This window comes from Canis lupus, chromosome 31, assembly GCF_011100685.1.
Source record: "Canis lupus familiaris isolate Mischka breed German Shepherd chromosome 31, alternate assembly UU_Cfam_GSD_1.0, whole genome shotgun sequence".
Lineage (NCBI taxonomy): Eukaryota > Metazoa > Chordata > Mammalia > Carnivora > Canidae > Canis > Canis lupus.
Window position 1 is genome coordinate 36691131 of NC_049252.1, and position 21426 is coordinate 36712556.

The 21426-nt window shown below is 55.5% G+C and overlaps 2 protein-coding genes across 10 annotated transcripts in view; one reads left to right on the forward strand and one right to left on the reverse strand.

Moving 5' to 3' along the window:
• RSPH1 (radial spoke head component 1) overlaps positions 1–4839 on the reverse strand; it is a 31526-nt gene extending 26687 nt beyond the window's left edge. For 4 of the 7 annotated variants that reach the window (XM_038581562.1, XM_038581559.1, XM_038581561.1 and 1 more), the window contains exons 1-3: positions 4711–4839; positions 2255–2368; positions 2033–2138 (exon numbers count right to left, since the gene is read on the reverse strand). In XM_038581562.1, the coding sequence (XP_038437490.1) occupies positions 2033–2138; positions 2255–2368; positions 4711–4764 (274 nt within the window). In that variant the 5' untranslated portion in view covers positions 4765–4839. Of the gene's footprint in view, positions 1–648; positions 1627–2032; positions 2139–2254; positions 2369–4710 lie in introns of those variants that run through there. The other 3 variants (XR_005382435.1, XR_005382436.1, XM_038581563.1) reach the window with 3 other exon arrangements.
• A 4203-nt stretch (positions 4840–9042) lies between these two features.
• The window catches only part of SLC37A1 (solute carrier family 37 member 1), a 75302-nt gene continuing 62918 nt past the window's right edge, over positions 9043–21426 (forward strand). Inside the window, exon 1 of one of the 3 annotated variants that reach the window (XM_038581566.1) lies at positions 9043–9168. The gene's annotated coding sequence lies outside the window, so the exon portion shown is untranslated. Of the gene's footprint in view, positions 9169–20597; positions 20700–21426 lie in introns of those variants that run through there. The other 2 variants (XM_038581568.1, XM_038581567.1) reach the window with 2 other exon arrangements.

Sequence of the window (21426 nt, forward strand, 5' to 3'; positions counted from 1 at the left end):
CTTTCCCAGGCCTCATCGGCCCTCCATCTCCACACCTGGCCGTCTGCAGAGGTGGTCCACATGCCCCTCCGAAGCCTGGCCCCCTCCGCTCCCCTCCAACCTCATCCCCTGCTCCGCCAAGCACCCCTGCCTCCCTGCCTCTGCCCAAGGGGCCCTCACAGCAGGGGTGTCCGCTCATCCCTGGGCTCCCCCACCGGGCCCACCTCCTGTCTGGGAGATCACCAATGCACCCCACACCTCGGGCTGGGGCCGAGCGCAGTAGCTACCCTGCAGGAAACCACTCTGCACGTCCCTTAGGATGGCAGCCGGGCAACACAGGGTTTTAAAGAAGTCAGCCTCATGTCAACTTAGAGCTTTAGCTCCGGTTCACCTCGGGAGCTAAAATTAACATTGTGGCTTCTGACCCGGGAGAAGAAACCTCTGAGTAGTGACCACACCCTGCACCCTTTAAGATACAGAGCCACTCGGAGACGCGAAAACTCACGGCTGTTTCCAAAGGTCTGTGTGTTGGCTAACCTGCACGTTAAAAACTCCTTCCACCCCTTGTTCTGAGCATCCTTTTTATTTTTTTTTAAGATTTTATTTATTCATTCATGAGAGACACAGAGAAAGAGAGAGAGAGAGAGAGGCAGAGACACAGGCAGAGGGAGAAGCAGGCTCCATGCAGGGAGCCCGACGTGGGACTCGATCCCGGGACTCCAGGGTCACACCCTGGGTGGAAGGCAGGTGCTAAACCGCTGAGCCACCCGGGCTGCCCCTGCGTCCTTTATATATATGCACATGTTGTTCGGCTTGTATTGACATCTAGACTAAGATAAAACATGGCAACAATGAGATTAGGGTCATAACCGTCTGGAAGGCATTAAATCAAACTCTAAATTAAATTGTCTGAAGTTCATTTAAAAAGCAGATGGTGCTCCTTCTGGAATAATTGCTCTGAGAACGATGAAAAGGAGCCGCAACTTCTTCTCTTAACAGCAACGGCATTGGCACCCTCCCCCGGGGCCTCGGACCCTGGCAGTACACCTGGTTTGCAATTCCTTGGTTCCACTTCCATTTAGCAACCAGAGAGGCAGCTCCGCCTTGCACCCGAAGGACACATCCTCATCAGGAAGCCACGCTACCACGGCGCTGCCCGGGCAGCCCATCCTGAGCGCTCGCCACCTGCCAGGCACGGTGCCCAGGGTACCATCCTCATCTGCGGACCAGAGAGCCAGGCCAGCGAGTGGGGAGGCTCCCTGCAGGAGGGCCCACCTCTTGTCACCATAGCTCCAGGGTTGCAGTCACAGACCTCCTGGGAAATCTGACCCAAACTGGATAAATTCTTCCCAGGAAAAGTCCAGAACACAGAACCCTGCATGGTTCTGTGTGGTGGCCTCACACCCACTTCCCACTTGTCTCTCCTCCCAGGTTCACCCCTGATGGGGATCAGACCAGCACGGCAGTCACACCGGGCGATGACGGTGTGCGGGGACAGCAGGGGGCATTCTCGGAAACCAGGGAACAACGATCCTCCTGAGACATGACACTGGCAGGCAAGAAATCGTGGCAGGCAGAGGAATGCCAGCTTAACGAGGCCGAACATCTTCCCCCGACCAGAAGCGTTCAACGAAGGAACCCCCAAGTCTAAAGAAACCACGCATGTTCATGAAGAGAGGGTGGGTCAGAGAGAGAAACAGCAAAATCAGCTTCAAGGGCAGGAGCACCACAGAGCACCTGTTTCCTGACTCCACGAGGCTCTGCGCTCCCCCAGGGCATCCCTTGCTTTTGCTGCTCAGCATATGGGCTCACGAGGGAGAGTCATATCCCCCCCCCCCCCCCCCCCCCCCGCACCAGGGGCCAATTTGTGAGTCTCAGGGCTTCCTGGTTTCTGCGTCAGCCCTGAGAACACAGGAGCACAGCCCGTGTTTGCAGAGTGCCTGACCGACCTGGAGAACTTGGAGCTCCCTCGTACGGCCCAGCATCCACAGACAAGTTCGGTCCCCAAACAAGAGCTTACGGCCCAGAAATCTGCTCTGTGAGCACGTTTTACCTTCGTATCTTGATCCATCTGGGTATATAAAAGTGCCGTGACCATGCTTTTTATTTTTAACGTACTCTCCGATGTACCGAGCGCCGCTTTTAAATTTGTAGATCCCCTGAAATACATTGATTATATACGATTCATATCATTCCTGATACGTGCTCAGCCCTGCGGTGCTCGCCGCTGGCGCACTGACTGGAATAAGCTACCTCCCGGCGGCACCATTCTGACCTGGCCGTGTCTTTTACCGTGCTCGTAGTTCCCTTCATACGTGTCCCCGTTGGGCAGTCTTGCCTTCCCGTGTCCGTGTCGTTCGCCTGCCTCATTCCGTTCCCCGTCGTATTCCTGGGCAGAGGAGACAGGGATAATTACAGCTACTGTGTATTCGTCACTAAGGATGTCTTAAGCATCTTTACATAAAAGAGTATTTCATTGAATCCCTCCCAATCCCCAGCCCCATCTTACAGGTGAGGTAGGCAACCACACCTGGGCGACATGAAGCATTGGTCCAAGGGGACACACCTAGTGCCTGTCACTGGCGGGAGCCTCACTCGCTGTCTCCGGTATCTGAGCTGGTAATTTATCATGATAATCCTTCACATTGTAAATGAAGCCAACAAATTGTGGAAAACGAGAGGCATTCCAAATTGTGTTCTTTATGGGGACGGATGTGAAGTAATACATGCAGGGGGAATAGGTCTCAAGCCACACAAATACCTCCCTGTTGCTGCCGCCAGTAATCCAGGACTTCAAATGAAAAAAAAAAAAACAAAAAAACAAAACAAAAAAAAAACAAAAAAAAACCCCCACCCAACTCTTCCTTCAAGGATTCCTGGATTCCTGGGTGCCTGAGATGTCAGGACAGCTTTCAGCCTCAGGAGGTGTCAGGGGGAGGGGAAGCCACATGGGGGAACTGAGGAGTCACCGGGGCTCAGTTGTCTCAAGAGTCCCCAACTCCACTTAGCTCATCTCCTTATCAAGTTTAAACTCTTTATCAAGAGAGTTTCAAACACTCATGGACTAATACGGTAAGACAGAAATAATTACATATCTTAAAAGTAGGTCAATAAAAAAAAAAGAACCTAACACAAGCTTGTAATTCACCTCTTTTCTCCTTACCCTTCACAAAACAAACATTCCTCAAGCACCTCGTCGTGAGCGCAGAGTGCACAGAATAAATAATAAAAGGGCCGGGGCACAGAGTAATGATTTCACGTGGAGTTGGATCTGCAAAGACTTATTGCAACACAGGCTCAAACACGCCACTAGGACTTTGGAAACAAATGCTTCTGGGGTCTGCCCTTGCCTCGCACGATCTAGCCCAGAAATCCTTGCTCAGAGCAGAAGGTAAAAATGTGTGGCTTTACAGATCTAAATCACAATGTATAAAAGCTTCCCCCCACCCTCGCTCAGAAGCCCTCCCAGTGCACCCAATGCTGAGCCACTGGGGTGACTGAATAGAAGGGAACCCTTTAAAACGACCCCAGCTGTGGATTTATGGGCAACAAAAAAGTTACGAATCACTAGGGCCATCCTAGGAGACAAACTTGAAGTCTTCCTGGGCAGATGTCGTAGGTCGGGTTCCCCCAGAAGCAGACCCTGAGCAAGTGATTTTTTTTTAAAGTGCTCCCCGGGAAATCAATAAATGGGAGGGGGAAACAGATATGGAAGAGGAGCATGAGAATGTCTGGAGACGTCCCAGACTCGGCCTCGTTGCACAGGGGATTCTGGGGTGTAAATCACTGCAGTTTGTCCTGCTTTTTAAGCACGAGCGGCTGGCAGTCCTGAGAGCACGCAGATCCCGGGCTTCTGGCTCTGCCCGCCGGCCGGGCGGCTCTGCTTCGTAGAGGTGCTAGTCTTGAGCAGTAACTAGGGCAGAAGCTGGGAGACGGGCGCACAGAGCTGCCAAGAAGGCCCCAGCAGGCACCGACCCATCGGTCACAGCAAGAGGTGACAGATTTTTCAGTTAATTCGGAAACCATAAAATAATAATAATAATAATAATAATAATAATAATAATTCGGAAACCATCTCAACTCTGTACCCTGAACACACACACACCATGGCTGGGGTTCCCAACTGTCAGCCAAGAAATGGCACCCTCTGGGCTAGAGTGATTCATCTGTGATTACATGTTTATGTGCACACGGCGCCCAGCTCACACCACTGGATAAGGTGCACCCGGCACCGCCTCGCCACTGTCTGTCTACACCAGGGGATGAGTCCTACGACTTGGCTCAGCTCCCAGAGAAGCATTAGTCCTTCCAGGCCTCTAGGGCATGCCTTGGGGAAGCGTTCAGCCTTCAGCATCTCTTGAAGGCTGGCCAAGCAGCTGTCCTCCGTCCCCCTGATCCCGAGGAGCTGAGCTCCGCTGCAGGAATGACTGTTCATCGCCGCCCGGCAGGAGGGGTGGCCCTGCCAGCCACAGACACCGCGGGCATGGAGCGGCAGCAGAGGATGCTCCACCTGGCGGGCATGGCAGGCGGGGGACGCTCCAGAGGCTGCCTCGGAACACGGGAGGGCGGATGGGGAGGAGACGGGAGGGAAGGCAGCGGCGACAAGGGATGTGGCGAGAAGACGTCAGCTGTTCTCCTTTCACCGCCAGCTTCCAGGACTGGGCGCTGCTTTGGCCGCACTGGCCTCCGGGGGTGCGCCCGGGGAGCCCCCACCCCTCACCCAGCTCTCACCCCAATATCATTCTCTCCCTCCTCCTCCAGCTCCTCCGAGCCCAGGTCCGACATGGCCTCGCCCGGGTCTGGGTCCTCGCCGCCACCAGCGCGTCTCTGTAGGTCCCCGCCGCCTGCACCGCCGCGTCTGCCGTCGCCATGGAGACGCGGCCTGCCCCGCCCCCTCCGCCGGCGCGGGGCGGAGCCACTGGCCGCGTCCGGGTGCTGCCATAGCAACAGGAGGGGCTCCACCAATCGCTGCTCGGGAAGAGGGAGGGGGCGGGACTCGGGAATGGAGAGGGGGCGTGGCCTGGAGCGGGAGCCACTGGCCGCGTCCGGGTGCTGTCATAGCAACGGGAGGGGCTCCACCAATCGCCGCCCGGGGAGAGGGAGGGGGCGGGACTCGGGAATGGAGGGGGGCGTGGCCTGGAGCGGGAGCCACTGGCCGCGTCCGGGTGCTGTCATAGCAACGGGAGGGGCTCCACCAATCGCCGCCCGGGAAGAGGGAGGGGGCGGGGCTCGGGGCGGACTTGGTACGCACCAGCTCTCTGACCTGGACACCCTGGGCTGGCCGGGATCCCGCCGTCGGCTGCTGGATGATGCTGTAACGAGGAGGCACCTTTGGGTCAGGGCCGTGAAGAGGGGGTGCACAGAAGACGCACAGAGGCCAGCTCTGGACAGGGCCTCCCCTCTGCCCGCCGCTGAGTGCTGCCCCTCTCGACCCCTCCCTTGGCCTCTTGGGTCCCTCCGCGGGCCCTGCCCTCTCCTCCTCGCCTTTCTGGGCTCTCCTGACCAGTGTGGACAGTCCAGAGAAACGTGTCCGCTGACAGCCTTCCTCTTGTTTATAAACATCCCCTCCTGACGCAGGGAGTCAGCTCTAACCTCTTAGCAGAGGCGCGTCCACACTGATTCGCTTCGGGGTTTGACACCCCTCCTCCACCTCAAACATGATGAGTCCAGTCTCCTCTATGTCTCAAGGAGGAAAGGACTTGAACTCCACGCATCATCCACCTGCTTGTCATCCACCCACCATCCATCCAGCTAGCCATCAACCCCCACAGCACCTAGAAAAGGGTTTTTCACACAGTAGATGCTCAGCCAAGCCAGTGAGATCCAGTCCATCTGGGCCTTTAGATCCCTGGTGAGATGAAAACATGGTAGAGGTCTTTCTTTTAATGGTACTTAAAAGAATCTCTATTTTGTTTGTGTCAATAAAGACCACTCAAATGAACAAGCAAAGGCCATTTATTCAGAGCTTGCTATAGCCAGGGAGTCAGCTGCCATCACTTGCATTTTGGCAGAGATTCACAGGGGGGCAGAGCTTGCAGTGGAAGAGAGGGGAGGCGCCAGGTGTGCCTCACCTGGGGGCTGTTGGCCCAGCTAACTAGAAGTGGGACATGCTAGGTGATTGGCTAGCAGACTGAACCTTCTCTGGTTGGTCTTAAGCTGGAAGTGGAGACCACTCAGCTATTAATCAAGTCCTGGCCAATTGTCATGGGGGTTATTGTTTGCTTCTAGGGCAGTTGTTTGCTCCTAGATCAGACCGACTTCCTACAAGTCTGACTTACAGCACATCAGCTCCCTGGGCGGTTCCTATAGATAATGGGTTGGTTTCTTAGGCTGTGGCTTGTGGGTCAGAGTTCTGTTTTTCTATATGGTTTGGCCATTGTACATTTGTATACCCTGATTTCTAATGTGTTTTTGAAAATCACACAAATAACTGTGTCTTCTCAAATCTACATATTGTTGGTTTTTGAATTTTAAAACCTTGAACAATAACAATAACCCAATCATCTTATTTCTTTAAACGTAATATTTAAGTATTCAAAAAATTGACCTAAATGGGAGGGAAACGGGTCTTAAAGTCATCATTGTTCAATAAAAACATTACTCTCCTAGAGCCAGAATGCCTAAGTTCTAATTCTGGGCCCCATGGGCTTGGTGACCTCTGGCAATTCATCTGCCCTCTGAGCTTCGGATTCCTATTTTGTTTTTTGTTTGTTTTTGGTTTTTGGGGTTTTTTTCGGATTCCTATTTTGTAAATTGGGGAGAATAAGCTCTTCTGATCTCAAAGAGCTGCCATAGGAATCAAAGATAATATTTTATCAATGCATTATTATGATAGCTACCTAATATTAACAATAAAAATATTACAAAGAAATCACGTATCATTAATAGAAAGTTCCTCCCATACCCATCCCAAGGTATGTTGTTTGTTGTTGCCCTGGAGGTAAGGGGAGGAGTAGCGAGGAAATAAGAGTTTGATCTTGCCAACCACCTTACAGATGCCAAACCCATGAGAGGAAGCCCCCCAGATCTTCCTGAGCACTCATACTCTGCAACCTTTCCCTTGGAAACAATGACGTAGTGGACGGTAATGATCTTAACCAAATCTCAGGCCCAAATCTTAGGCATCACTTACAAAAAAAGGAAAGAAAGAAAGAAAGAAAGAAAGAAAGAAAGAAAGAAAGAAAGAAAGAAAGAAAGAAAGAAAGAAAGAAAGAAAGAAAGAAAGAAAGAAAGAAAGAAAGAAAGAGAAGAAAGGGAAGAAAGAGAGAAAGAAAGAAAGAAAGAAAGAAAGAAAGAAAGAAAGAAAGAAAGAAAATACAAGCAAATTAACATCCAAAAACCTACAACTAGCATTATTCGTTAGATGCAAAGAAAAAAAGATCGTAAGTAACAAAACTTAACAGTTTTTCTTGTGGGGAAGAGTGAGGTCTTTGGGACACGGGTGATCATGATCTTCCTTATACTTCTTTATAAATGTCGTCACATTCACTACAACTGAACATGTCTTTATAATAAAATGTCAAAAATATTTTAGAGATCAGAAATCTGGAACAGTGATGATAATTCAAGTATGTCTTAGCTTTTTTTTTTTTTTTTTTTTTTTTGCACGTGAGAATGATTTGGTCTATCAATGACAGTAACTAAGGTTTGCTAAGTTCTGACTGTGTGCTGCAGTGTTTTAAGAGCTTCATATGGATCGTGTTGTTGCATCCCATCACCCCCCCCACACACACACACACACACACACACACACTGTACAGCTAAGGGAGAGAAGCCCCAGGGGGGTGAAGTCATTGCTCAGGTTCATAGAATCGGCGGGGTCACAGCCATTGCTGTTCCTCGTGACACCCCCCTGCCTTCCAAATCTCTGACTCCAAGGAGCAGCTGCGGTGTCCAGGGGGTGGCCTTAAAAGCACCTACCAAGCAGAGAACCACTGGCTCAGTGAGCTCTATTTTTTTTTCTAAGATTTTACTTATTCATGAGAGACGCAGAGACAGAGAGACAGAGACACAGGCAGAGGGGAGGCAGGCTCCCTGCAGGGAGCCCGATGGGGGACCGCATCCCAGGACCCCGGGCCACGTCCTGGGCCGAGGGCAGGCGCTCCACCGCTGAGCCCCCGGCGCACCCTCGAGCTCTAGGCTGAGGAAGCCAGAAGCGGCTCCAAGCAAAGCCTGGCGTGGACCCCACGCTAGCGGGCGGCCGGGTGCCCGGCCCCTCCGAGCCCTACCTGACCGATGCCCCACGCAGGCTGCTCTCCCCTCCCATCTCCACTGTCCAGATAAGGCAAGAACGGGGACAACGGGCGGCCCCGTCCCTCGCAGCAGCACAGACCTGCCCTGAACCCCTCCCCGCAGGACAGCTCAGGGCAGGCGCTCCCGGCCACGGCCGGTCCCAGGAGGGCTGCACCGGCAGCCGGCACGGAGCCCGACGCACCTGGGCCCTCCCTCCCGGGAGACCCGAGCGCCGGGGGCACAGCCGCCTCTCATACTCCGAAGGCTTCCTCCTCCTCTCCTCGGAGGCTTGAGGGGCCAAGCGAGGGCGCCCTCCCCACGACCAGAAAGGCTTTTCTTCCCCGCAAAGAGGGACGAAATCCTCTTCACCCCCGAAGGACCTCTAGAGGGACATGCTGCCCATCATCCACCTGCAAGGTCTCCCATCATGCCCAGCGAGCCCTCCCATCACCCCCAGCGGGCCCTTCCCATCACCCCCAGCGAGCCCTCCCATCACCCCCAGCGAGCCCTCCCATCATCCACCAGCGAGCCCTTCCCATCACCCCCAGCGAGCCCTCCCATCACCCCCAGCGAGCCAGCCCATCACTCCCAGAGAGCCCTCCCATCACCCCCAGCGAGCCCTCCCATCATCCACCAGCGAGCCCTCCCATCATCCACCAGCGAGCCCTTCCCATCACCCCCAGCGAGCCCTCCCATCACCCCCAGCGAGCCCTCCCATCATCCACCAGCGAGCCCTCCCATCATCCCCCAGGGAGCCCTCCCACCACCCCCAGCGGGCCCTTCCCATCACGCCCAGCGGCCCTTCCCATCCGCCCCCAGTGCACGCCTGCGCAGAGGCAGCCCTCGGAGAAGGCGGGAGCGCCGAGGCGGCGGGGCGTCGCGTGAGTGCGGGCGGGGGCCTACAGTTCCGCCGGTTCGTGTCCCCAGAAAGAACTTATCGTCGCGCCTTCCCGGAGTGTGAGTGACGGAGACCCGCCGCCCTCCTGCGAGGAGGCTGAGTGGAGGGAGCCCGGGCCGGGCTGGCCAGGCCGCTGAGGGCCCCCTGCGGCTCGGGATGGCTGGGGGGGGGGGGGGCGGGGCGGGCCTGCCCCCACTGCACCCCTCCCTGACCGCCTGCCGCAGGGGGCTGGGGGGCGGCAGTTGCCATGGCGACCGGCGGCGTCCGAGCCTGTCCCTGGGGAGCCCCGGAGAGGGCGCCCGGGCCTGATCTGCCTCGTTGGGGCGGCGGCGACGGCTCGGCTCAGCAGCGGGTGAGGGACGCGAGCGCCGGCGCCGCCGCACGTGCAGGGGGCCGAGCAGGTGGACGTTTCGAAGCAGCACTGCGGCCTCCTTGGGTGGAGCTGTGACGGCGGCGGGCGCTGCGGGCCGGGCGGGCTGGCCTCCGGGCGGCTTTCCTCCCCCGAATCCGCGGGCGCGTGTCTACGGTGGAGGGAGAGTGGCCGCCCCGCGGGGCTGCGGCGTGCGGACGGCGGTGGAGCCCTCGGCGGGGCCCGCTCCCGGTGCACCTTCCGCCAGGCCTCGGGGGCGCTGTGGACTCAGGGATCCTCCGCCCCTTCAGTCGCCGGGTCTTCCTGAAGGCGCTCCGGCTGCAGACGTGCGTCGGCCAGGCGGCCGCTTGTGAGCGTCGGTGTCGTGAAGACTCGGGCTCGTCGGCGCCACGGACGCGGGCGGGCAGCCTGCGCGGGACCAGTGTGAAGCTGCGCCTCCCGCGCTCGAGGCGGCCAACACAGGAAGCCGCCGGCGCGCAGACGCCCATCCTGCGGTGGACAGGAGGTGCACGGGGGAGGGCACGGGAGGTGCACGCGAGGTGCACGGCAGGTGGACGCGAGGTGCATGGGCGGAGGACTCGAGGTGGATGGGAGGTGGACGCGAAGTGCATGGGCGGAGGACTCGAGGTGGATGGGAGTTGGACGCGAAGTGCACGGGAGGTGGACGCGAGGTGCATGCGAGGTACACAGGAGGTGGACACGAGGTGCACGGGAGGTGGATGCGAGGTGCACGGGAGGTGGACGCGAGGTGCACAAGAGGTGTATGTCAGGTGCACGCGAGGTGCACGGGAGGTGGACGCGAGGTGCACGGGAGGTGGACGCGAGGTGCACGGGAGGTGGAAGTGAGGTGGACGCGAGGTGCATGCAAGGTGCACGGGAGGTGGACGTGAGGTACACAGGAGGTGGATGCGAGGTGCACACGAGGTGCACGGGACGTGGACGCAAGGTGCACGGGAGGTGGATGCGAGGTGCACACGAGGTGCACGGGAGGCAGACGCAAGGTGCACGGGAGGTGGACGCGAGGTGCACGCGAGGCGGACGCGAGGTGCACGTGAGGTGGACGCGAGGTGCATGCGAGGTGGACGTGAGATGGACGCGAGGTACACGGGAGGTGGACGCGAGGTGCACGCGAGGTGGATGCGAGGTGGACGGGAGGTGCATGCGAGGTGCACGGGAGGTGGACGCGAGGTACACAGGAGGCGGACGCGAGGTACAGGCAAAGCGCACGGGAGGCTGAACGCGAGGTGCACGGCAGGCGGACGCGAGGTGCACGGCAGGCGAACGCAAGGTGCACGGCAGGTGGACGCGAGGTGCATGCGAGGTACACAGGAGGTGGACACGAGGTGCACGGGAGGTGGATGCGAGGTGCACGGGAGGTGGACGCGAGGTGCACAAGAGGTGTATGTCAGGTGCACGCGAGGTGCACGGGAGGTGGACGCGAGGTGCACGGGAGGTGGACGCGAGGTGCACAGGAGGTGGAAGTGAGGTGGACGCGAGGTGCATGCAAGGTGCACGGGAGGTGGACGTGAGGTACACAGGAGGTGGATGCGAGGTGCACACGAGGTGCACGGGACGTGGACGCAAGGTGCACGGGAGGTGGATGCGAGGTGCACACGAGGTGCACGGGAGGCAGACGCAAGGTGCACGGGAGGTGGACGCGAGGTGCACGCGAGGCGGACGCGAGGTGCACGTGAGGTGGACGCGAGGTGCATGCGAGGTGGACGTGAGATGGACGCGAGGTACACGGGAGGTGGACGCGAGGTGCACGCGAGGTGGATGCGAGGTGGACGGGAGGTGCATGCGAGGTGCACGGGAGGTGGACGCGAGGTACACAGGAGGCGGACGCGAGGTACAGGCAAAGCGCACGGGAGGCTGAACGCGAGGTGCACGGCAGGCGGACGCGAGGTGCACGGCAGGCGAACGCAAGGTGCACGGCAGGTGGACGCGAGGTGCATGCGAGGTGCACGTGAGGTGCATGGGAGGACACCACCAGTCCTCGTCCGCTCCGGTCATGAAACCATCCAGTACTACGACACAACCAGCCAGGCGGGGAGGCCAGTGGCAGTCGGCCGCGCGGGGACCGGTGCCTGGGAATCCGGCTGCTCCGTTTGATGTTGGCCCGCAGCCCGGCAGCTCAAGGGAAGAGCCTGCAGCCTCTCCCGGCACTGCACAGAGGAAGCGTCCGGTCAACACACGCTGCTCACATTGCACACCACGGATCGCTTTGCTGCAGCACAGTGATTTTAGGCGATGCTTGGGAAAGACAAAAGAGTAGAGCGTGTCCATTTTTTAATTCCTTTTTCATCTGCTTTAGGGTCTTCCTTTCTTTATTCTTAAGTCAGATTGGATTTTCCGAAGGTTCTGTGAATACACGGGTTAAGTAGTTGTCACTGAGCGTGTGCTGAACCCCTGGGTTGTATACTAGGGACTCTGAGGAAATGAGAAAAATTTACAAACCCGTTTGGGACAAAGTCAGCATTAGTCCACGCTATTAAAAAATGTATCTAAATCTTGATCCCCTGTGGCTCTCTTGGTCCCTTACTCTAGATGGGACGTCGTTCTTCCCTACTAGTGGGGATGTGAGGCTGGATCTCCTGCTGGTACAGAAGACCTTGCAGGGTCAGTGGTGGTGGAGGGAGATGCCTCCCAAGCGGTACAAGGGCCTGCACCTTCCAGCACCTGAGGACGCATCAGGTTCTCTGAGGCAGCTGCAGGGCAGGAGCCCGCCAGCCGAGTGACGTTTCCCAGGGTAGGGCTCGCCCTGTGCACCTTACAGGAAGGTCATGAGGATCAAATGAGTTCACGAGAATGAAATGCTCTGGAAAGGCCACATGCTGTAGAAATGGAACATGTACACTTACCTCGGGGTTTTAAATCCTTGACCCCATAGCACTGGATCTGCACAGAATGCGTGTTTCCCTGTGTCTGTGACGCAGCAGAGACCCGCGATGAACACCCGTGAGCCCGCTCCCCGAAACCAAGAAGCGAATGAAGGGATGACCAGCATCACTGGGCACACCTGAGTGCAAAGAGCTCTGTCCCCACCTCACATCCACTGTGCAGCACTCAGCCTCGTGGGGGTGGAGGGTTACTGGGCCAGCAGGAGAAGCAGGGAGACTAAATGTGTGCTTCTCCGTGTTGCCACCTAGGATGGCCGGCCCACGCCGCTCTCCAGCCGAGTGATTGATGCCCCCAATCCCTCGCCTGCTGTAAGTTGTTTTTCTTGTCTAATTCGATGGGCAAACAGCATCTCGTGGTGACTTTACTTTGTATTTCCTGGATCGTTTGTGAGGATGAGCACTTTTCCCCACGGCTTATTCTTCCCCTACATTAACTGTATATAATTACTTAGATCGTTTTTCCTCAGGACACTGTCCTAGCTCAGCGAATGCCATTGTCTTTCTGAAACGCGACTCTCAGTTTCTCTACCTGGTGCGCAGTTCTCCTTGCACACCTCACCCGATGTAACCCCCTAGGGGGACGCTTTCCTATGTGCTTCGAGCCCCTGGTACGTCCCCTTCCCTCTGCTTCTGCTGCACTCCTGGCGTACTTGTGACTTGTGCTTCCGTGTCCCCACGTGCCCCAGGGCCTTGGCCCCGCGGCCCAGCACAGAGCCTGACCCCAAGTTAAGGCTCAGGTTAGTAAACAGTACTAAGTGCTTTTGGCAAAATTGGTAAAACGCAGTGAAGTATAAAGAAGAAGGTGAAGAACACCCGTAACCTCATCTCCTGGGAGGGCTGCTATCGGTGTTCAGACATGAATCCTTTCAGGCCTTCTATTTTTTTTAAAGATTTTTTATTTATTCATGAGAGACACAGGCAGAGGGAGAAGCAGGCTCCCTGCAGGGAGCGGGATGTGGGACTCGATCCCAGGACTCCAGGATTACACCCTGGGCTGAAGGCAGACGCTCAACCACTGGGCCACCCGAGCGTCCCCCTTCCAGGCCATCTAAATGCATACATGCTTGTATTTAACTGGAATGGTTTCGTCTATCGCTTGCCGTTAGGAGGTACTATCACACGGTGGACACGCCAGAACTTCTTCAGAAGTGTTTAAAGGGGGGGGAGGGGTTAAATGATCGAACTGTATTTCATCTTGAGAATATGTCAGAACTATTTTGATTCAATCCAGTTTGATGAACAAATGGAAGTGTTTAATGCAGACTTGAAGGATGTAGGGAGCGTCGTTTAAGGAGATTGTGCTCCTTTACGTTATTAAGAGGATACCATTTCAGGGTCTTCTCTGGGTACGTCATTCACCCCTACTGTTCGATAGCCACAGAAGCACTTCCTCAGCTCTAGGTGCCTGCCGCTCCTCTCCTTATGGCTCTGGTACCCCGGGATGTGTGTGTCTGTCTCTCCTCCCCCGACCTGGTTTTTAATGACCGGCTGCCAGGGCAAACCTCCAAGCAGTTGGGGACCAAATAGAGTAGTCGGGAGAGCTGCAGGAATCCTTCCTCCTCCACAAGGAACAGAGCCCGGAAGGTTTTAAGCGGGGCTGGTGGTTGAAGGCTTCCCAGGACTGGCGTCCACACCATCCAAACACTGAAACTTGGCACTCAGAACCAGGCTGGCACCCACTTTGGGCCACACTGGGCCCAGGGCTGCCACCTCCGGGCATGGCGACCACCCACGAGCTCAGTGCGATTTGTTTCTGGCACTGGGTGCAGAGTCTCGGTGTAGGGACCCTAAAAGGTTCCCCATTGAAGAAGAATAGAAAGGTAAAAATCCACGTTTACTGAGCAAGGTCAGTTAGGTGAAGATAGCTCCATCTCACCAGTGCGTTCCTTTGACTAGTTTCTTAGTACGTTTGAAGTATTGTTTGATTCTCAGAAGTTACAATACCCCCAAAATACGTGATGTTTTTTCTAAAAGAGTTTTTAGATTGTTTAAGTTGAAACCAGAGAACTTGTAACATGTTTAAGGCTTTGGGGCGGGGGGAGTTTTGTGGCTGGAAGCTCTCTGTGGTTTCGTACCAACTAGATGGACGGTGAGCTCCCTGAGGATGGCACCCGGCCGGGTTCTGTTGGTAACACGGTCGGTGTCTTACGGAGCCAAGTGCTCAGCGACACTACGTTAGAGGAGACGCTGAGGCATAAAGAGGTTCAGGAGCATTCCAGGGTGACATACTGAGAAAGTGCTGCAAGGACCTCAGGCAGCACCCTTGTGGGGAGACTGTGGGCACAGGCAGCCAAGCCACTTGGGTCCCCTCTCCTGACCTGGTAGCACCTGTCCCCTCGCAGACGCTCCTGAGTTTGCCAGCAGGAGGGGGGCAGTGATGTGATCCATAGGAACTTTGTAGGCACATTTGGGTTTAAAACCTGTTAGCTTTATGCCATTTAACCAAACCTTAACAGGATTTATATTAAGGGTAAGGGCGGGAAATCAAACTCCATTTTTATTTTTTGAAAGGTGTTTTATTTTTTAAGACATTTTATTTATTCATGAAAGACGTGGAGAGAGAGGCAGAGACACAGGCAGAGGGAGAAGCAGGCTCCATGCAGAAAGCCTGATGTGGGACTCGATCCCAGGACCCCAGGGTCACGACCTGAGCTGAAGGCAGATGCCCAACCACTGAGCCACCCAGGCGTCCCTCAAGTTCTCTTTTTAGAAGAAAATGACAGACCAACCACCTATGCTGCAGAAAGGGACTCTGTAGTTCCCTTTTACCCTGGTGCCCAGGGCTTGACCACAAGTTATTACACATTCACGTCCACCTGCTGTGCCTTTCTGGGGGGGAGGGGGGTTTGGAGCAGCCACCGCACACCTGGGACCAGGGACTCAGCAGCCAGGGTTTATCAGGTGGCTCCTGTGTGCCAGGCTCGATTCTAGGTGACAAGCATTCACCCCATGGACAAACAGGTAAAAAAATCTCTGCCCTCGCAGAGCCCACATCCCAGCACGTCCCGAATGATGCTTAATGCTCTTATGCTTTCTAAGCTGCGGCATTTCCAGGCTCTGAAGTCCAGACTCGCTGAGCTCCCTCCAGGGAGGCCCTCCCAGGTGTCTGCTCCTCTCCCAGATGCACCCGGCCTCGCCTCCTGGTGCCCTGCAGACACCGGGCTCTCGGACACAAGGTCCTTGCTTTAAACCTTACTTCTCGTTGCAATCCCAGCTCCGAGCATGGGGCTGCTTTTGCACACAGGAGGTTCTTTCTCATGAACAAGCGAACCTTCCAGAAGGTGTCCGAGTTGCCCCTTTCTCAATACCAGGGGGAAGGAGTGACTCCTCCATGCAAATCTGGGTGCAGGGGTTGGGGGCAAAACCTAACCCTTCAGGTTGGGGCCACCCACCTTTGTCCTCTATCGGTGTCACTCGGGCCACAGACACACCCACTCTGTCGCACACACAGATGGACACTGATAGAAATTAATGATCTCATTACTCTCCTCCTGACGGCCAGCAGCACCTGCTGCCCTCCAGGCTGTGTTCCCTGCAGATTCCCTTAAACCCTCTTCATTTTTCTCAAACACCAGAGGTCGGTCCCTCTTCACTTTGAGCAGCTGACCTTACCTTCTGCGCCAAAGGAACGTAGATAAGAACCCTCAGCTCATGCGCACTCACCTACAAAATGACCTGTGTCTACGTATGTCCTTTTCATTGTCCCTTCTCCATCCCGGGGCTCATTTTTCTGGTGTGGACTCCTTGTCTTTCTGCCTCTGGAGGGACGTGTGTCCTTCGAGCTGACAGCCCTCTTTCCCGTGCACACCGACCCTGTCCTCTCTCTGGCGCCTCCCCAGAGAGATGCCTGGTTCCAGGTCTGGGCACATGTGTGAGACGAGCTCAGAACATCCTGTCTCACTGGAAAGCGAGGATGTTAATAAAGCACCAGGTGGAGGCAGAAGGTCTCAGGAACCAATTAGAGGAGGCTCCAGGGTGGTGCGGTCGGTTGAGCGTCTAACTCTTGGTGTCAGATCAGGATCTCACAGTCGGGAGACTGAGCCCCGCTTCAGACTCTGTGCTCAGCGCAGAGTCTGTTTAGGCTCTGTCTCCCGCTGCCCCTGCCCCCTGCTCTCTCTTTTCCTCAAATAAATCTCTAAAAAGAGAAGAAAAAGAGGCTCTTACCTGCCAGATGGGCAAATGACATTAGTGCATATAACAAAAAAGGCAAAACAACATGAAAGGAAACTGATAACTTTCAAAAAATGCTAAAAAATCAAGATATTATTTTAGCAAGTGGCAGATGAAGGAATCCCGCCTTCATCCTGCCTTCCCTGCCTGCACCGCACCTCACAGGCAGCTAATTAGTTAGCTAAGTAATTGGTAAGAGGTCTGTCTCTGGAGGTGTGCTACGAATAAATAAGGAGAACTCGCGGAATTAGGACAGCACTTCTGTGACATCGCTTCACAACTTCTGGGATTCTAACTTCCAGTGAAGAATGGACTTCGGCACGAGACCTCTCCATCGCCCCTGCCGTGTCCTCGCTGCCCAAATCTAACCGCGCCTCCAGATCTCACGGCCGAGTTCAGGAAGGGCGGGGTGGGGTGGGGGGAGGAACATGCTAGATCCCATCGTGAAGACGGAGCCAGCACCGCACAGAGTGTGGGAAACCGCAGGACAAATGGCCCGGCCTCTGCAACCACGGGAACAAAGTGGCAGGGGCAGAGAGAGAGGCGCAGGGCGGGTGTCCAGATGGGGAGAGCTGGGGGACACATCAGGGCAATATGTGTGTGATCTGCTTGGATCCCCATTTAAAAACAAACCATAGGGATCCCTGGGTGGCGCAGCGGTTTGGCGCCTGCCTTTGGCCCAGGGCGCGATCCTGGAGACCCAGGATCGAATCCCACATCGGGCTCCCGGTGCATGGAGCCTGCTTCTCCCTCTGCCTGTGTCTCTGCCTCATTCTCTCTCTCTCTCTGTGACTATCACAAATAAATAAAAATTAAAAAAATAAAAAAAATTAAAAAAATAAATAAAAAATAAAAACAAACCATATAGAGGGCGAGAACATTCGTAGGACAGTCGGGGAGGCCGAGAGCAGAGGCTGGGTATTTGATGCTCTTCCAGGATTATTCATGTTGGGACAAGCCGTGATGATTGGGTTGTGGTGATGTTTAAAACCACGTCTTTTAGAGATACATTCCGAAAATTTACAGACAAAATAACGTTCGCGATTCCTGGGGCAGGAAGGGGGTCGAACGGAGGAAACGTGCTTGGCCACATACTGGTAGTTGAGATTGAGTGACGGGTACCTGGGGCTCCGTCCTAGTGTTCTCTCAACTTCTGCACCTGCTTGAAAATGCCCAGACGTTTAAGGCCTGCTTCCTGCTCCCCAGCTTTGTGCCCCCCTTCTGCCCTCCTCAGGCTCGGCCAACCTTTCTGAAAGGCTCGTCTGCTCATGCTGCCTCCTCTTCCTCCCTACTCAGTCCTCCCCCACAGCGGCCTGCCCGCCCCCATGGAAGCTTCAGTCCCCCCTTTCTAGGCAAAGCCTGTGAACCCTGACTGCTGTGCAGCCTGACTCTGCGGCCCCTTCCATCCCCTCCTGGAAACCGCCCTCCTTGGGCCCTTGGACATGGCCCTGTTCCGGCCTCTCCCACTACTCTGTCTGCGGCTTCCAGCCTCTCCTCCCTCTGCCCGGCCCCTAAGTGCGGGCACCCCTGGCTTCAGTGTCCGCCTCCTGCCTGGGCCAGCTTCTCCTCCCTGCGTCCATGGCTGTCCATACCCTGCTGCCTCCCTCACCAGCCTGGGTTTCTTCCAGAAACTCTAAACCACACCTCCAGCTCCAGTCAGCATCTCCACTGAGAGGTCCCCTGGGAACAAATGCTCCAAAGTGCAAATAAATTCCTCTCCCACCTGCCCCCCCAAGTCTGTATGTTCTGTGTCCCTCTCCATGGAGACTATCATTCCCGTAGCTGCCCAAGCCTGACACCTGGGGGCCAGCCCTGGCTCCTTTTTCTCCTTGCCCCCTTGCTCTGGCCTCCTAGACCTTTCTCCAGCCCGTGCTCCCTGGCGACCATATCCCCGTGGGCCTGGGTAGACACTGCTTCCTAGACCAGCCTCCTGCCTTGCTTCCTGGGCTCTCGTGCATGCCAACTTCCCTCTGCATGGACCGCGTCCCTTCTCTTGGCCAACCCCTTGTGTGCTCCTGAGATGTCCCCTCCTGTGATCAGCTGGTCTAGATGAGGTGACCCTCCCTGTAAGGCCAGCGCCTGAGAGCAGCCACATCCCTTCCCAGGGCCCCTCCTGTCCAGCCGCAGCCTCAGCTCCTGTTACCCTCCCTACACCCTGCACAGGCCGGTTCCACACCGCCTCCGCCCCACAAATTCTTGTCCTGCTCAGTACCTCAGAACGTGACCTTATTTGGAAATAGGGTGGCCGCAGATGTAATCGAGCCATGAAGCCGAGGTCCTGTTGGAGCAGGGTGTGCCCCAATCCAGTGTGACAGGTGTCCTGGTAGGAGGGGAGACACAGACACGCGGAGACCCAGTGTGATGACACAGGCAGACGGGAGCCGTGCATCTACAAGCCAGGGAGCACCAAGGATTGCCAGCAACACCTGGAAGTTGCCCAGTTTGAGGGGCTTTGTCACGGCTGCACCAAGACGTGAATGTGAGCCCCTTCCTCCCGCTCACATGCATCTCATCTTGAGGGGATCGGCCTATTCCTGCTACGTCTTTTGCTCCGTTGAGGCCTCTTGCTGACTCGGGCCTCCTGAGCCTGGCACGGGGCAGGCCCCTGTCGGCAGGCGGTAAACACCTGTTGGCTAAAAACGAACGTGCCTCTGACTTGGTCTGTTCCCTTTACTGAAGTTACATCAGAACAAATTCAAAGCAAGCACAGAAGCTCCGGGTTAGGGTTAGAGCAGAGGCCCCACCAGGCCGGGAGCATTCGGCTGACAGCCCCCGCTGGGCCCCCGTGGGTTCATCCACCGGGAACCCTGGGGTGGGTCTGTGGCAGCCGGAGGACACACCACTTCTGGCCTTGCACACCTCGTCATGATTCTGAAACGCTGGATTTGAAAAGTTCCACTGGATTGGAAGTCATTCTACCCTCACAAGAAACTTCCGTACTATGTGGTAATGAAAGAAAAGGAAGAGCTGTTAGATTCTTCATAATTTCTACTATTGTACAACTTATGATTGTAAAAAAAAAAAAATGGCTCTAACGTTACCCAGGGCACCTGGGTGGCTCTGTCGGTGGAGCGTCCGACTCTTGATTTCTGCTCAGGTCGTCATCTCGGGGTCATGATCTCAGGGTCGTGAGATCAAGCACCGCTTTGGACTCCTGAGTTCAGCAGGGAATCTGCTTCAGATTTCTTCTCTCCTCCTTTCTCTGCCGCTCCCTGCACTGTCTCTCTCTTTCTCTCAAATACATTAATAATATCTTAAGACATTTTTTAAAAAGTTATCAGTGGCCCAGAGCAAGCGTCTCCGTGGTGACATCTGAGCTATCCCCTCTGTCCTGAGCCTCCCTGCAGCTGCCTTAATCACCAAACCTGGTATGTTCATTGAAGCAACCACAGGTTCTCGTTTCAAATGTGAACTGTTTTATTTGGAAAGTTTTAAAAATTGTGGTATTTGCTCTACTACTTTTTTAGTTTTTTTTTTTTTTTAAAGATTGAATTTATTTATTTGACAGAGAGAGTGCACAAGCAAGGGGAGAGGGAGAAGCAAGCTCCCTGCTGAGCAGGGAGCCCAGTGCAGGACTCGATCCCAGGACCCCAGGATCATGACCTGAGCCAAAAGGCAGACACTTCACTGACTGAGCCAGCCAGTCACCTTAGGTAAACACCTTAGGTGTCTCTTATCATCGTATAGAAGCTTAATACTTTATGAACGATTCATATTTTAATCCTCTTAAAATTAAAAGACTAATATTTTCAACAAATATCATACAGGCCCCCCGGCCCCCTCTGGTTGTCCACAGTGTGCCATACAAACACCATTTCCTCTGAGGCAGCTCATGTACAGGGGCCACTGCCTTCTGAGTCAGGGCAAGACCCTGAGTATCTCTCTCCAGCTAGATTTAGAAATAACTAGTACCGAGTCACTGTGACAAGTCAGGATAAACTGGTTTCTGCGGCACCCAGGAAACGCAGTACGGGCTGCCTGAGAGGACAGAGATATTTGAGCCCAGGAGGAAAGGCTGAGGTGGGGCAGGCAGGGCAGAAACGTCAGTGTGTGAGAAAGCACGCCTCCTGGAAGCCACAGAGCTGCCCTGACGCTTGGGCAGGAAGCCGCAGGAGTGGGGTCAGGCCTTGTCCAGCTACCAAGGGACCAGGTCTTGTTCCTGCGGGCCAGGGGGCATCGGGAAGGGTTTCCATCAGGAAGGACAGGGTCCCAGCTGCTTCAGGAGGGCAGTGAGGCAGCTGTGGAGAGGGTGCCTGAGGGAGAGCTTGGAGGTGGGGTGGGGGGCTGGTGCACACTTTCCGTGAGAGGCCGGGAGCCCTAGTAGAACCTACCTAGTAGGTGGGAGAACCAGAGCAGGGGTGGCTGGGGGAGAGATGGGAGCCAGACTGGGCTGCTCTGGGGATCACCAAGGACGGAGACTCAGGAAAGGAAGGAACTGGCCCACAGAGACCCAGCCAAAGGGAGAGAGAAGTTGAGAGGCCTGGGGCTGTCTCACTTGGTGGAAGAGGGGGCCCAGCTGGTGTCCTGTGGCTAAACCTTGGGGCCACTTGAGGCTGTCAGGTTTCCTTTCTGCATCGAGAGCACTTCTCAAAAGCCAATGGGGGCGTTCGTGTGGCTGTCAGTTAAGTGTCTAACTCTTGATTTTGGCTCATGGTCTCAGTCTCAGGGTTGTGGTAGGGAGCACCGCACAGCATCTGGCTCCCGGTCAGCGGAAGAGTCTGCTTAGAATTCTCTCCCTCCCTCTGCCCACCCCGTCCCCCCTTCCCCCCACCCCTCCACCCCCATGCACTCTCAAAAAAACCAGCAAAAAAACAATAGAGAAGTGGTGCACTCTACACAAGTGAGGATAGCAGAGTGTTCTAGAAACAGAACAGGGC